The sequence below is a fragment of the Budorcas taxicolor genome, chromosome 3 (assembly GCF_023091745.1).
Source record: "Budorcas taxicolor isolate Tak-1 chromosome 3, Takin1.1, whole genome shotgun sequence".
Lineage (NCBI taxonomy): Eukaryota > Metazoa > Chordata > Mammalia > Artiodactyla > Bovidae > Budorcas > Budorcas taxicolor.
In genome coordinates this window covers 83,598,401-83,612,618 of record NC_068912.1, presented here as the reverse complement: position 1 = coordinate 83,612,618, position 14,218 = coordinate 83,598,401, and the positions used below count along the sequence as shown (strand labels likewise).

The 14,218-nt window shown below is 40.8% G+C and overlaps 1 protein-coding gene across 1 annotated transcript in view; it reads left to right on the top strand.

Annotated features, from left to right (window-relative positions):
• The window catches only part of PATJ (PATJ crumbs cell polarity complex component), a 371,645-nt gene extending 358,170 nt beyond the window's left edge, over positions 1-13,475 (top strand). The window contains exons 42-44 of the mRNA XM_052636620.1: positions 4,490-4,596; positions 7,711-7,852; positions 12,345-13,475. Of these exons, the coding sequence (XP_052492580.1) occupies positions 4,490-4,596; positions 7,711-7,852; positions 12,345-12,491 (396 nt within the window). The 3' untranslated portion in view covers positions 12,492-13,475. The remainder of the gene's footprint in view (positions 1-4,489; positions 4,597-7,710; positions 7,853-12,344) is intronic.
• Positions 13,476-14,218: the final 743 nt, after the last annotated feature.

The window sequence follows — 14,218 nt, the reverse complement described above, 5'->3', positions numbered from 1 at the left end:
CTTACCTCCCTAGGATGCCCTCCAACACTGTACTGATCTCTGGACCTGCTGTGGGGGCTGCTCACATTCTAATCTGTCCCGCTCCTGTGTGTTCTTGCCTCCAATGTCCACAGCTATCAGAGCTAGGGCGTTTTATTTTGTGGGAGCTCTCAATGGCCTTTTATATATTCCATAGACACAGTCTGCTTAGTTGATGTGTGGATTTAATCTGCAGCTTGTACAGCTGGTAGGAAGGTTTTGGGTCTTCTTCCTTAGCTGCACTGCCCCTTGGTTTCAGTTGTGGTTTTATTTCCACCCCTACATGTGGGTCGTCCACTGGGGTTTAGCTCCTGAGGCCACGCTGGAGGGCTTGGGTTTGCCCTTGTGAAGGCCAGGTATGGAAGTGATGCAGCTGATTGGTTCACAGTGGTGCTGGCAGCACCAGGTACTCAGGGGGGTTGGTGCCTAGGGTAGTAGAAATATAGTCCTCTAGAAGGGTATGGCAACTAGTATTGGCCAATACACTTCAGTATTCTTGCCTGGAGAACCCCCTCTCTGGCAGAGAAGCCTGACAGGCCACAGTCTACAGGGTGGCAAAGAGTCGGACAGGACCAAAGCGACCCTATGCACATACACACGAGACTTTTTTTTTTCCCGCCTGTGGCAGCTCTGCCCCAGTGTGAGTTGAGTGTGAAGATGGTGCAGCTGCTTGGCTTGCGGGGACCCTGGTGGCACCAAGTATTCAGGGACACAGACTGCCTCCGCAGCGGGAGTTATGGCCCTATCAGAGTCTTTTTTTGAGCCTCTTGTAGCTGGTGATCAGAAGGCTTCTTTGACCAGTCTTTCTCTGTAGCTCCACCCGTTCAGGCATCTAGAGGGCTCCCTTGGCTGGGGTCCTTTTCTGTAGATCAGTGCATCAGGCACTTAAAGGGGCACCTGGCTGGGGTCCTACTCTGTAGTTCAGTGCCTCAGGTGTTTGATGGTCCAGCCTCTCTATTGTTCAGCTGCTGTTGTTGACACGTGGAGAGAGAGAGGCTATGGTAAAGGCTCCACCCCCTATGCGTGACTCAGCAGTGTTGCCTTGCTTTCATGGCTGCCTGGCTCTCCTCCACGGGCATTTCCCACCATGATCTCCTCCCTCATATCCCCTCGATCCATCTCTCTGCAGTCAACAGCAGCCCCCAAACTGGGATTGCTGCACAATCCCTAAACTCCAGCTCCTGCCTCTGCCCCTTCCAGGAGACCCGCATTTCTGCCCGGCATATGTATGGCTGTGGCCAGGACTGTCTGATTCTCATTCCATTTAGGCTACCACAGATCAGCTGTTTCACTCTCAGCCTTAAATGTTTCTCCTCTGACTCAGACAATTGCCCCGCTGTTGGGATCAGACCCCTGCTTCAGTTCTCCCACCCGCCGAGGGCAGGTGCAGTCCTACTAACACTCCTGTTTTCCCCCCTAGTTCCTTCATCCTATGGAGTTTTGCGTGGTGGTTCTATATATTCTTTCCCACTGGTCAGGTACTCTTGTCCACTCTCAGCTGGTGTTCTGCACGCATTGCTCTGTCTGAAGGTGTATTCTTGATGTGTCCGTGAAGAGAGATGTACTCCACATCCACCAGCTCCTCTGCCATCTTGTTCTCTCCTCTTTTGTTTTAATTAATTTTTTAAATTGAAATATAGTTGATTTACAATGTCTTAATATTAGTTTCAGGTGTACAACGTATACTCTATTTAAAGTCACCATATAATATTGGCTATATTCCTTGTGCTGTATATGACATCCTTGTATTTTATTTATCTTATACCCAGGAGTTTGTACTTAATCCCCTTCACCTTTCTCACACCTCCCCCTTCCCAACCCCCCATGGATAACCTAGTTCTCTGTATCAGTAAGTCTGTTTATGTTTTGTTATATCCATTCACTTATTTTTTAGTTCCCATGTATAAGTGACTGAACTGAAATGAACTGATGTATGTACTTTTCTCTGACTTACTTTACTAAGCATAGTATCCTGTAGGTCCATTCATGTGGATGCAAAGTTTTGCAAAAATTGCAAATTTTTTATGACTGAATAGTATTCCATTGTGTCCATCTTCTTTGTCCATTCGTGTGGGTTTTGTTTTTTTTTCAAGTCAAGGATTCTTTTATTTTAAAATAAAATGAAGTTTTTAAAATATTTCTTTTTATTTATTTATTTGGCTGTGCCCGGTCTTAGTTGCAGCACACAGAATCTTCTGTCCTTGTTTCAGCATGTGGGATCTTTAATAGGATCTAGTTCTCCAGCCAAGGGTGGAATCCCTGAATTGGAAGCAGAGCATCTTAGCCATCAGGGAAGTCCTTACCTATTCCTCTGTTGATGGACACTTACATTGCTCTGTACTGTTTTCCATTACAGCAGTGTCAATTTACACTCCAACCAACAGTGTACTAGGGTTCCCTTTTCTCTCTAGTCTTGCCAATTTATTATTTGTGGTCTTTTTGACAATAGACATTCTGACAGGTGTAAAGTGCTGTCTCATTGTGCTTTTGCTTTGCTTTTCTAGGATGATTAGTGAAGTTGAGCATCTTTTCATGGGCCCTTTCTCAATCTATATGTCTTCTTTGGGAAAATGTTTGTCAGCTCTTCTGACTATTTTTAACCAGGTGGTTCATTTTTTTTTAATATATATAATTTGAGTTGTATGAGCTCTTTATATGTTTTGGATGTTAACCACTTATAAGGCATGTCATTTGCAAATGACTTTTCCCATTCAGTAATTTGCCTTTTCATTTTGTTGATGGTTTCTTTCTTTGTGCAAAAACTTTTTAATTACTTTCCATTGTTTATTTTTGCTTTTGTTTCCTTTTCCTAAGGAGACAGATTCAAAAAATTATTGTTAAGATTTATATTAAAGAGTGCACTGCTTATGTTTTCTTCTAGGGGTTTTACAGTTTCCAATTTTACATTTAATCCATTCTGAATTTATGTTTGTATGTGGTATGAAAAAAAATTCTAATTTCATTCTTTTACATGTACTTGTCTGGTCTTCCCAACACCACTGTTGAAGATACTGTCTTCCCCATTGCATAGTTTTGCCTCCTTTGTCCTAGATTAATTGGCCATAGGTGTGTAGGTTGATCTCTGGGCTCTCTCTTCTGTTCCACTGATCTGTGCATCTGTTTCTGTGCTGGAGGCCTGTTGTTTCTTTTTAAACAACATAAAATGTTGGGCTGGGACATTGGTGTGGGAATTTTAGTTACGGTGGCCAAAGAAGGTGATTTTAAAGACCTGAGAGAAGTGAAGGAGCTAGCCATGAACATACTGGATGCAGAAATTCCAGGAAAAATGCACGTCAATTACAAAGCACCAAGGTGGAGATGTCTTTGGCACGTTAGAGGAAAAGCCAGGAGGCCAGTGTAGCTGGAGCAGAGTGAAACTGAAAGTCGCTCAGTCATGTCTGACTCTTTGTGACCCCATGGACTATATAGTCCATGGAATTCTCCAGGCCAGAATACTAAAGTGGGTAGCCTTTCCCTTCTCCAGGGAATCTTCCCAATCCAGGGGTTGAACCCAGGTTTCCCAGCTTGCATGCAGATTCTTTACTGCCTGCAATGCAGGAGACCTGTGTTCAAGAAGCAGAGTGAACACAGGGGAAAAAGTTTGGAGACAAAAGTGGAGTCATGAGCAGGTCACCTACTGATGACCTCATAGACCATCTAAGAACTTCAGCCTCTTATCCAAGGGAGTCCAGATTTCCTTTGGATAATTTTAAGCAGAAGAGTGAACTAATCTTCTGTATTTTAACAGAAACATTCTAACTGCTATGGGCTGAGTCGGGGTGGGGGGCTGAAGCAGGGAGGCCAGTGAGGAGGTTTTTTTAAAACTCCGAGCAAGAGATGATTTTATAGGAAGACCAGTTGCATGAGGATTGAAAAGGATTGTAAAAGGAAGAGGGGTCAAGGATGACACCAAGGTATTTGCTAAGGCTGGAGGAATTCAGTTGCGTTACCTGAGATAAGAAAGGCTAGGGAGCAGAGACGGGGGCTGGGGGGTGGCTCAGGGTTGGACAGATTAGTTTGAGATACCTACCGGGCATCCTGTTAGGGGTGGCAAATTGGTGATTGGATACATAGGTCTAGAGTTAAGTAAGAGGTGGTGTTGAAGGTATAGATTCAGGAATTATCATTACATATTTAAATTCTGAAGGTGATATGATATCCCCTGAGATAACTAAGAGGATGTTGAGATGGAAAGAGAAGAAGCTCCAGAAGTGAATCTATGGCCCTCTGGGAGTTAAGAGTTTTGCGAGCTATGAAGGAATGGCCAGAAGGTAGAAAGAAACTAGTGACGTGTAACATTATGGAAGCCAAATGAGGAAAACAGTTTAAGAGAAAGAATAATGCATTGTGTCAAATGCTACAGAGAGGTTAGATAAGGCAAGACTGAGAACTGATGGTTGGATAGAGTATGATTTCTCTAATTCTCCCCTGACTTATGATGGGTTGTCTTGCTCTGACTTCCCCCCAACAGGTTGTAGCAGATACCAATGTAAGTGCCATAGCAACTCAGCTTGAGAACCTGTCTACAGGCCACCGCATTGGTTCACCCACTGCCGAGCATCATCTGGAGGACACAGAGTGAGTATTCTAGAAGCAGAGTGCCTCTCAAGTGTGTGGGCAAAGCTCAGCGAGACCTTGTCCAGACTGTAGAGTGTGCTCCCTAAGGGAGAGGAATGGATAGTGCACATTACATTTTCTGAGTCCTGGAGAACCTCCAAGAAAACACCAGGTTGCTCCACGTCTCAGAGGGCTTTGTTGCATCACGCGAGTTCTTCATGAACTGTTGCTCTCGGGCCTGCACACACTGCATCTGGCCACTGTGCGTGTGCCCTGTCTGCCTAGAAACCCAGATTGATAGCCTAGGCTCACCCTGCTTTATTATGCAGAGAAGCACGTGCCCTCGGTTTCTAAGCTAAAGTCTTGTTCTGAGGTTAACTCTTCTTGTCATACTTGCTGGCTTTTTTTTGCTAAAACCTGTCACTGAAATTAAAGTCGCTCACCAAAGCAGTGTTTCTCAAACTAGAATATCCATAAAAATAATCAAAAAAGGCATATTTTAAAATGCTGATTCTTCTGGCCCATTCAGAGAGCCTGAGAAGGTGGTCAACATTGGGTTTCTCCAGGGAAATGTTGCTGCAGATAAGCTGGGGACACAGACTTTGAGAAATGCTGCCCCAGAAGTTACTCCAGTTCCACAAGTCACTAGCCAGTGCTCAATAAATGTTTGTGGACTGATCTGAGTGACTTATTGGAAGGATCTGATGATTACAGCCATTCCCAACTTTTTCCTGATTGTTCATCAATTTAAATAAGAGCTTTGAGTTTGTTTTTCTTAAGAATATTGAACTAGGCTCATTTTACTTTCTTTTCATTATGAAAATAATGAATGCTTGCTATTAAAATGGACAAATACATGAAAGTATAATACTTTAAAGCCATAGTGGCCCTTTATTTAAAAAAGAAAATCAGGACCCTTGTATGAAGAATAGTGTTCATGTAACACCCTTCAATGTGTTGTGGAATTGCAGAGGTGCCCTGTTACCCTGGGTACTTTGCTATGATCCCACAGCTGCCAGCAGGCTGGGAACCACTAGCATAAAAGAATTTAAAGATTGTTATAATCTGACCACTGTTAACATTTGGAGGTTTTAATTTTTTTACTAGTCTTCTACATGAAAGTGTATTAAAACTAATAAAATGAATTGAAAGTGTGAGATAAATGGAAACAAACTCCATGTAGTATTGCCAGTGGAGGAGTGGAGCCGGTTTCCTCCTCTCCTCAAGAACACAGGCTCTAATTGTGAATAGGCACAGTTATGAAGGTCTCTAAAGATTTGGTGGGCCCCAGGGACTAGCTTTAAAACAATGGCTTTGGACTTCAAGGTTCCCACCTCAATATCCTTGGAAATGGGGGCTATGTTTAAAAGAGGAGACATGAATCTTCATGTCTAGTCAGTGGGCTATTACTGAGAATGCTTATAAGGCCACAAAGTGATGAAAGGTAGAGTCACATTCATGGCATCATTACCATTCAGCCATAGGGGGTAATATGCCATTATTTCAGCAGATATTTATTGAGTGCCTTCCTAAGACACTGTACAAGTGCTGGGTCCTGAGGACTCAAACTCAGAAACATAGGCGAAGGCCATTGCCCCAGTTCTCATGAAACTGCCAGAGAATTAAAAACACAGACCCATAAATCCATGGTTATAAACCAGTCGGTAAGTGCTGGAGAACCAAGTTCAATAAGAGAGAGAAGTAAGCTCAGGATCCTCTGAAACCACAGAAGAGAGGCAACTCAGCTGGGGAATGTACTTGGCACTAAATGCCTAAGCTGAATTTTAGAATAATTGAAAAAAGCTGGAGTGTCATTGGAAACAGTTAAAATATATATGGCATAGACATTCAGAAATTACTATAAATGCCTGCTGTAAACAACCAGTAGGTGCATCAGCAAACAGCAGGTGTCAACGGGAAGCGGCTGAAAATCAAGCTTAAAATAAGCCAGGCAAAATCAAGGCACAGAGGAAGAGTGTTTGAGGCAGACAGCATATTCAGAGGTTGCTCGTATCCCAGGTTTGCAAATTTCTCTGAGTTTGCAAATAGCGCACGACTGGCTGCACTTATATTAGATGTTGCTGCCTCTCAGACAAGCATGCTGTTGCAAAACAAGTGATACTGCCAGGATACACAGACAAACCTGCAAATAAGGCAACAGGACCCGGGGTGTTGGAACTCTTTTAGGTTTTTACCCTTTGGACAACTACATACAGGAATAAGAAACTGACGTTAGTTAAGCTTAACTCCTTGTGAACCCACACAGGTAATTTAATTTTTAGCTATGTTGTTTCTGAGAGAGATGACTTCCACACTGGACGAAGCTTTGACAATCCAAATGATAGATTTGAAACAAATGCTCTTTAACCATTTTGCTTCACCTTGGTTTCTCTCTTTTAGATTTCAGTTCTCATTTACAAAGTCATGATCCTGAGGCTGTGACAGGCACAGTGCTTGGTGCTGGGAATACTCAGAGGGCAGAGCCTGCAGGAGTTTTTAGGCTGGTAGAGGAGAAGGATGGTTAAGGAATATGGCAAGTGCTGTATGGAAATGTAAACCAAGTACAAAGGGAGGACAGAGAAGGTTGGGGTGAATGCTTCCAAAGGCGTCAGGGAAGATTAGACGTGGGCTTTGAAGAATGATTTCCCACTCTCCGTGAAAGTGGGGATCACTTGTGGTGAGGATATTCAGACGGCAAAAGAGCAGCCATTCCCTGAACTCTCGGGCTGACATCACCTGTTCAGAAGTCCACCTGCAGACTGCGGGGTACAACAAGCTCAAGTGATATCCTACCTCGCCATCTCCACGCACGTTCTTCACAGATGTAAAGACAGTTCTGCTCGGCTTTAAACAGTAATTTTAAAAGTTAAAACCTAAGCAAATAGAGTACTTTGACAACTTCAGCATCATGACTTTATTTTGTAGTTAAAAAAACAGTGGGTTTATGAAAGAGAAACCTCTAAAACATCCAGAATATTGGCATAATATGGGAAATTCAAAATAAGTTTCTAGACTGCTGACAATTTGATTTGATAAGCTGACCTTCATTGTTTCGCAGTATGAAAGTCTCTTTCAAATCTGTGTTCTTCCATGAAAATGAAATTTCCTCTCAATATCTATTCTTGAATTAAACAGCGTGCATTGTGCTTTCAGAACACCTCCACCTAAGATTATTACTTTGGAGAAAGGCTCTGAAGGATTGGGGTTTAGTATTGTAGGGGGTTTTGGAAGTCCCCATGGAGACCTGCCAATTTATGTCAAGACTATATTTGCAAAGGTATTTTTTTCCTTTTTACTGTACTTTTTTTTGTTTTAATGAAACTTAGGTGAGATTTTTTTTTTTTTAATGTTTTACTTTACTTCACTTTGACACCTGAATGCATGCATGTATGCTTGTTTCATTTTCATCTTATAGAAAATTCCTGCACCACACAAGTGCAAGAAGAATTCTTTTATAAAAGTAGAATCACAAGAAGTATAATATTCTTTGGACCCTTTTACAAAAGTAGATGCTAACAGATTTCAAAGAGTGTCTTCTCTAAACAAGCAGTATAAGGAGCATGGCACACTCTCTGCAAAAGCTCTTTGGCCTTGGAAGTATTGTTCTGGCTAGAACAAAGATTTAGCTTTCTACTAAAGAAAGATAGCAGAGGGCCATGGCATAAAGCTTTGTACAAGCCTGGGATCAGTGCAGCATTAATGGCTGCCCATCACCAAAACCTCAGGATGTTTTAGCTAAAGGTGGTTTTCTCTCTTCCAATAGTCTGCCAAGTACTTACAGGACAGCCCAGTGTGTTAGACTAAGCCTGGATAATGGTGTTTTTCAGGAGTTAATTAGTCCAATTCATCCTACTTAATACACAGGTCATGGTGTGAATTTCATTATTAAAGTTGGAATCTAAATTCATTATAAACTTTTAAGATCTCTGAAAAGTATTTAGTACTGATATTGCAACTTTATTCTTCAATGCTTTTATCACAGTCATTTGTTTACTAATTGATCAAATTGCTTCCTAGTGCTTTATTTTCCTAAAGAAATAAAGGCCCTCAAAAAAGATATGATAGATTCTTTCTCTTTCTAGAAAGCTGTGCTATACCCTACACACAAGTTTGCTTTTACCTGTGCAGACCTTATCACTTGTTAACTGGGTCTGTGATCTGACACAGACTTAATCCTCCAGCTCCTGCTTTTGGAACACGTTAGGCAGCTGCAGATCTCCACTCCTATCGCCATCTCGCAAGATTGTCTGTTAAGGAGGCATGTTATTCCCAAACATACAGCTGGTGATGGATGAAAAGGAGAGGAAGGCAGATCAGAAGCATTCTGGGACTTCCTGGATGGTTCAGTGGTTAAGACTGCACTTACACCACAGGGAAATCGATCCCTGATTGGGGAACTGAGATCCCACATTCCACACGGTGTGGCCAAAAAAGGAATAGTTTTTTTTTTTTTAATATTTAAAAAAAAGAAACATTCTGGATAACAGTGCTGTCCCTGTCTGATAATCTCCAACATGGATAAACCACCTATAGACCCTCCTTTTCCTAAGATAACACTGTAAATAGCTGTGGTCATAATCTTTGAGGGGGTTGTTATGTGTTGCATTTAAAAGAGCCAACTCTGGAGATAAGGACAGTGGCAAGGCAGCTCGGTGAGCCCCCACCTTTCAGCAAGTTCTGCCTGCCTGTCTTTGCCTCTGTAAAGTCCCTCCAGAATGTCTAATCATCAGCTCGCTTCCTACCTGTCTCTGGAGAAGGAAATGGCACCCCACTCCAGTATTCTTGCCTGGAAAATCCCATGGACGGAGGACCCTGGTAGGCTACAGTCCATGGGGTTGCAGAGTCAGACACGACTGAGTGACTTTACTTCCTACGTGTGAGGACATGGGCTACAGTCCCGAGAGAGGACAGGTTAGCTCTAAGGTCTTTTGCCCTGGGGCCTAGTTCAGCAGTCTGTGCCTATCCCTGTCTACACGTTCACAGAGACTGGAATGAGTCAGGTGCTGTTTCTCAGAACATCAGGACGTGCATTGCTGGCAGATTTTTAAAAAGAAACTATTATCAAATCAAGGGGGACAAGATTAGTGTGAATAATGAACAGACTGAAGCTCACACAGAATGCTCTTTTCATTGAAAGTGATCATTTAGAAAGCACCTACATAAGTAGTAACATTGTAATAAATATTGAGGATCCTTGGTATGTTTCATATTTTAAGGAATGGACCTTTTTGGTAAAGTGAGACATACATGAAATGAAAAACTCTGAGCAGAAAAAAAAAGTTCCCAGGTACTAGCTCATAACCTACTTAATTCAGTGTCAGTAAAATATTTCAGTGCAAATTATCATTATTACTATTCATACAGTTTCATGGAGTTCATTATAATATATTTGATTTTTTGGCCACACCTCAAAGTTTGTGGGAGCTTAGTTCTCCAATCAGGGATTGAACCTGGGCCTCCAACAATGAAAGTACAGAGTCCTAATCACTTGACTACCAGGGAATTCCCTATGATAGGGTTTCATTTAATGACTCTCTTTTTTTATTTATCAGAGTGAACTAATATATCATAATATAAAAGTTTTCTATAGAGAATCAATAAACTAAAAGCTAGCAAAAGAGTTCTTTTAAAGTGAACTCTTTCTACAACAGATTTTGACACCAAGCTAAAGATTCCCCCCACAGGACTCTTGAAGCTCTAAGAACTATAGCTATATGTTTTCTTTTTTTTTTTTAAACACTGAACATATGTTCTATAAAATATTTATCTCTGATTCAGGTTTCTGGATCTCGGATGTCCACAGGGTGTGGGTTATTATGTGACCTTTTTGGTGTCCTGTGCATCTTTTAACAGTTCTCTTGCTCAACTAAGAAATTAATTTGGCCCATCCAGGTCTTTTTTTTCCCCCTCCAAAAGTAGGAAGCCTCACAGGCTCTTAGGGCATATAGGATTTGAAAGGCTTAGTCTGATTAACAGGCTGCCAGGGCCTTCCGTTTTCTTTCAGGTGTTTGATTGAAAACTTCAAAATCAAAACCAGCTTTTGGTCTTAGTCCCATCAGCAGCCTGATTTTACTATAAACCAACATGAGATTGGCCTAAAGACTTCAGTAACCCTGAAAATCGAGGGAGCAGTTTTTTGAAGCCTGTGAAATCAGAAAACATGAGTTTGATCATCATTCATTTCATTATACTACCACAATTGTGCAGATACCCTGTGCCATACACTTAATCTTTGGAGGAGGCCCAAAGGTAGCTCTTTGAGCCCGTTTTACAGCATCAGGGAAGGGGAAGTGACCGAGCTGAGACACCGCAAAAGGGTAAGGCCATGTGTCCTAGCTCGATGAAAGTCAGTCTGTGAGCCATTTATTTCTTTCTTCCCTTGTTTAGCCTACAGATACCACACTGATAAAAGAGCAGAGGAGATACAGGTCAGTGTAATTATCAAGTAAACACAGCAACACCTGAAACAGTGTACACATCCTAGAAAGCTGAAAAACCATCCTTTTTCCATTGGTGAAAATGAAAACTTGAAGAGCTTAACATGCTTTTTAAAAAAGTAATTACACAGGTATTTGAGTTTACTGAAGCCCTTAAATCTCAGCATGTAAAATTTATTTAAATAAAATTAGATTTATCCATACACACTTTCTTAAAAAGAAAAAAAAAAAGAATAAAGGTGCAGATTGATCTTGGTATTTCCCCCCCAGTATAATCCTGGTTTTGAGTTTTTTTTTTATGACACCTTTATACAGGAATTCCACCCTTGTCACGGTTTTGAAATTCTAGGTAATTCTACAGGTCAGGACCGCTACACTATGGGACACAGGTCCCTGGAGTGTCAGTGCCTCTTAGCTCGGCTTCTGCAGGAGTCAATCAGGGACCAGGTGCCTGCATGCCTTGATTAATTTCCCCATAATTCAAAATCATGTAGAGTACTCCTTTGGCATGAACTTTTCAAAGAATTCTCAAAATTACCCTGGCAGATGGAGAAAGCTTCCTGTGAATCATTTTCTATGTCTTGTCTTTCTTCACTCTTCCGAAGTATTTCTAATAATATCATGATGTTTTTGATCCTCAGCTTTAGAATGAAAAAAAGCCCAAGTTTCACTTGTTTTGTGCCATGCCGAAGAGCCATGTATGACTGAATATGTAATGAAAGTAGTCATTTAGAAACTTGTTTAGGTGGATCAAAGATAAAGCTGACAGTTTTGAATATGATATTGTAAAATTTTAGAAATGCTCCACTTCTGTGTATTTACATATAGGACAGTTTTATTGAGATCTAATTCACATACCATACAGTTCACCCATTTAGAGGCTATAGTCACTTTTGATAAATCACTACAGTGCTGACACCTTTTCAGTATAATGGAACCCTGTATGATGATGGTGTTGGCGATAAAACGAACACCAGATTCAGTTCTGCCTTTGTATGCTACATATTCATGAAAATGACATGATATGACATTCAGATTCCATTCAGTACTGAATATTGAAATAAGGTCCTACTTGTATTTAAAAAAAAAGTGAATGTCAGGACATTTCTAGTAGTATATTATGTAAACAATGCATAATTATAATTACTATTCAACCTTAGGTCAAATAACATCCTACATTTTTCTTAGTTTTCTTAATTTAAAAACATTACCTAGAAATCATTTTAATTGGTAGTTTTAAAAGTTTTCTTTTAATATGCACACCATAATATTAATATTATTTGAATATTCATTGCTTCACCCTGGTTAAACTGGAATGTTTCTTATTTGTAGGGAGCAGCTGCAGATGATGGCCGATTGAAGCGAGGTGATCAGATTTTAGCTGTTAATGGCGAGACTCTGGAAGGTGTCACACATGAGGAAGCTGTGGCCATTCTGAAACGCCAGAGAGGGACTGTAGTCTTAACCGTGCTATCCTGAGCCTTGGGTCACAATCACAAGATAGATGTGGTTGTAGAAAATTCACAGAAAAACAAAGTTCTGAGAAAGGATAAAACCCATCTTCATCCTTACCGTCCCAACCTCTCTGCTCAGGAAAGATGGCCTGGGTTTCACATGAATTTCCCACGTCAACCATAATGTTTCCCAGCATCTCTCATGTCTTGCTGAGGTTAATTTCCAACAGCTGAGTCTTATGCATTTTGCATTTAACATCAGTGTTTATCAACTAGTAGTAAGTGGTTCTGATTATATTTGCTTAAACAGAAGTTAACAACCTCTCATTCCTTATGGTCTTCTCTCCCCATCCTGACTCATATAGAGGCTAAGCAGCAACCAGATCACATCCGATGAACAGAAACAAATGTTAAGCAACTTGTCATCTCACTCCTGATTTACGTATGCTAATTGTCTCTTCAAATACGCCAGAAAACATTAGCAGTGTAATTAACTTAGCAGTAATCCCCGTGATGAAAAAGCAAATTCTCCTGTGGGAAATTACTGTGCTCTTTTCTGTACGACTTATCGTCAAATAAGTCTTGAATTCATTTCTCTGGATAGATCTTTATAAGTTAGTCATTGGTGATTGTGATGAGCCAATTTGCAGACTGTAATCTAAAAATTTTGAACGGCTTTCTAATTGTTTTCTTAGCTACGTAATTGCATACCACTGAGCAAATGTACCTTCTTAGCAGAAACAGTTAGCATCCATGTTCTGAATTCTAACAATGCTAAGTTATGCTCAGGTCTGGGAAGTTCATCTGGAGTTAATGGCATCTCAGTGGGCAGGCATCATTCCTACCTCTCAGGCTTCAGATGAGGAGGTGGAAGTCCCAGAACCACTGCAGAGATTATCAAGTTTTTACTAAAGTAAACCCAGTTCTGGGTGGCCTTGGCATTGTGCAAAGTGGAGTGACAAATTGCAGCATCCGTCTCCTTGGCTCCATACCTGTCAGTGTATCAGCACAGTGGGTGGGAACGTAGACAGAGCAATGCACTTAGCCACAGAGTGACTGAGCATATGAACTGAGTCTCAGAATCAGTCATGGCTCCTTGGTGAATACTTTCTGGTCTCCAGGGAGCCTCGCATGTGCTGCAGTGTGCCTGCTAAGAAAGTAACCACAGCAGAAAATACAAGAATAATTTTAAAAGTTGGTTAGGGCCTTCTTTTTCAGGTGTTAGCAGGAAAAGGGGGGAGATGCTTATCTGTGAATGTTACAGGTTCTTCTATAAAAAAACGCACCACAAAAGATGAGTACCACGATGAGCAATAGAAGTAGGATGGCATTATTTGATGAAAACACAATGCTGCAAATGGTTTGCAATAATGATAAAAATATAATGGGCTCTAATTTAAATGTTATTTAATAATATAGATTTTAATTGAGAATTATCTTTTAGTAGAGGTAATCACAAAGTGCATTAACTCTTGTTGGAATATTTTGTGGCTATTCCAAAGTAAAGAGTGCCTAAATTTTATGTTGAAAATGTCTTTCATGACTGGTATTACGTTTTCTGAAATTACACATGGCTTTTGAAATTTTTATTGTATCCCAACATGCGCAGTGTTATTAGAAATTGTCTTTCAGTGCATGAGAACCTATTAGCCTCAGAACGTCCTATGTTAATTGTATCTGCAAGAACACCTGAAGCAGCTAAGAAGACATAAAGCCCAAATAAAACTTGAAAATGCACCTTAAAAAAATATA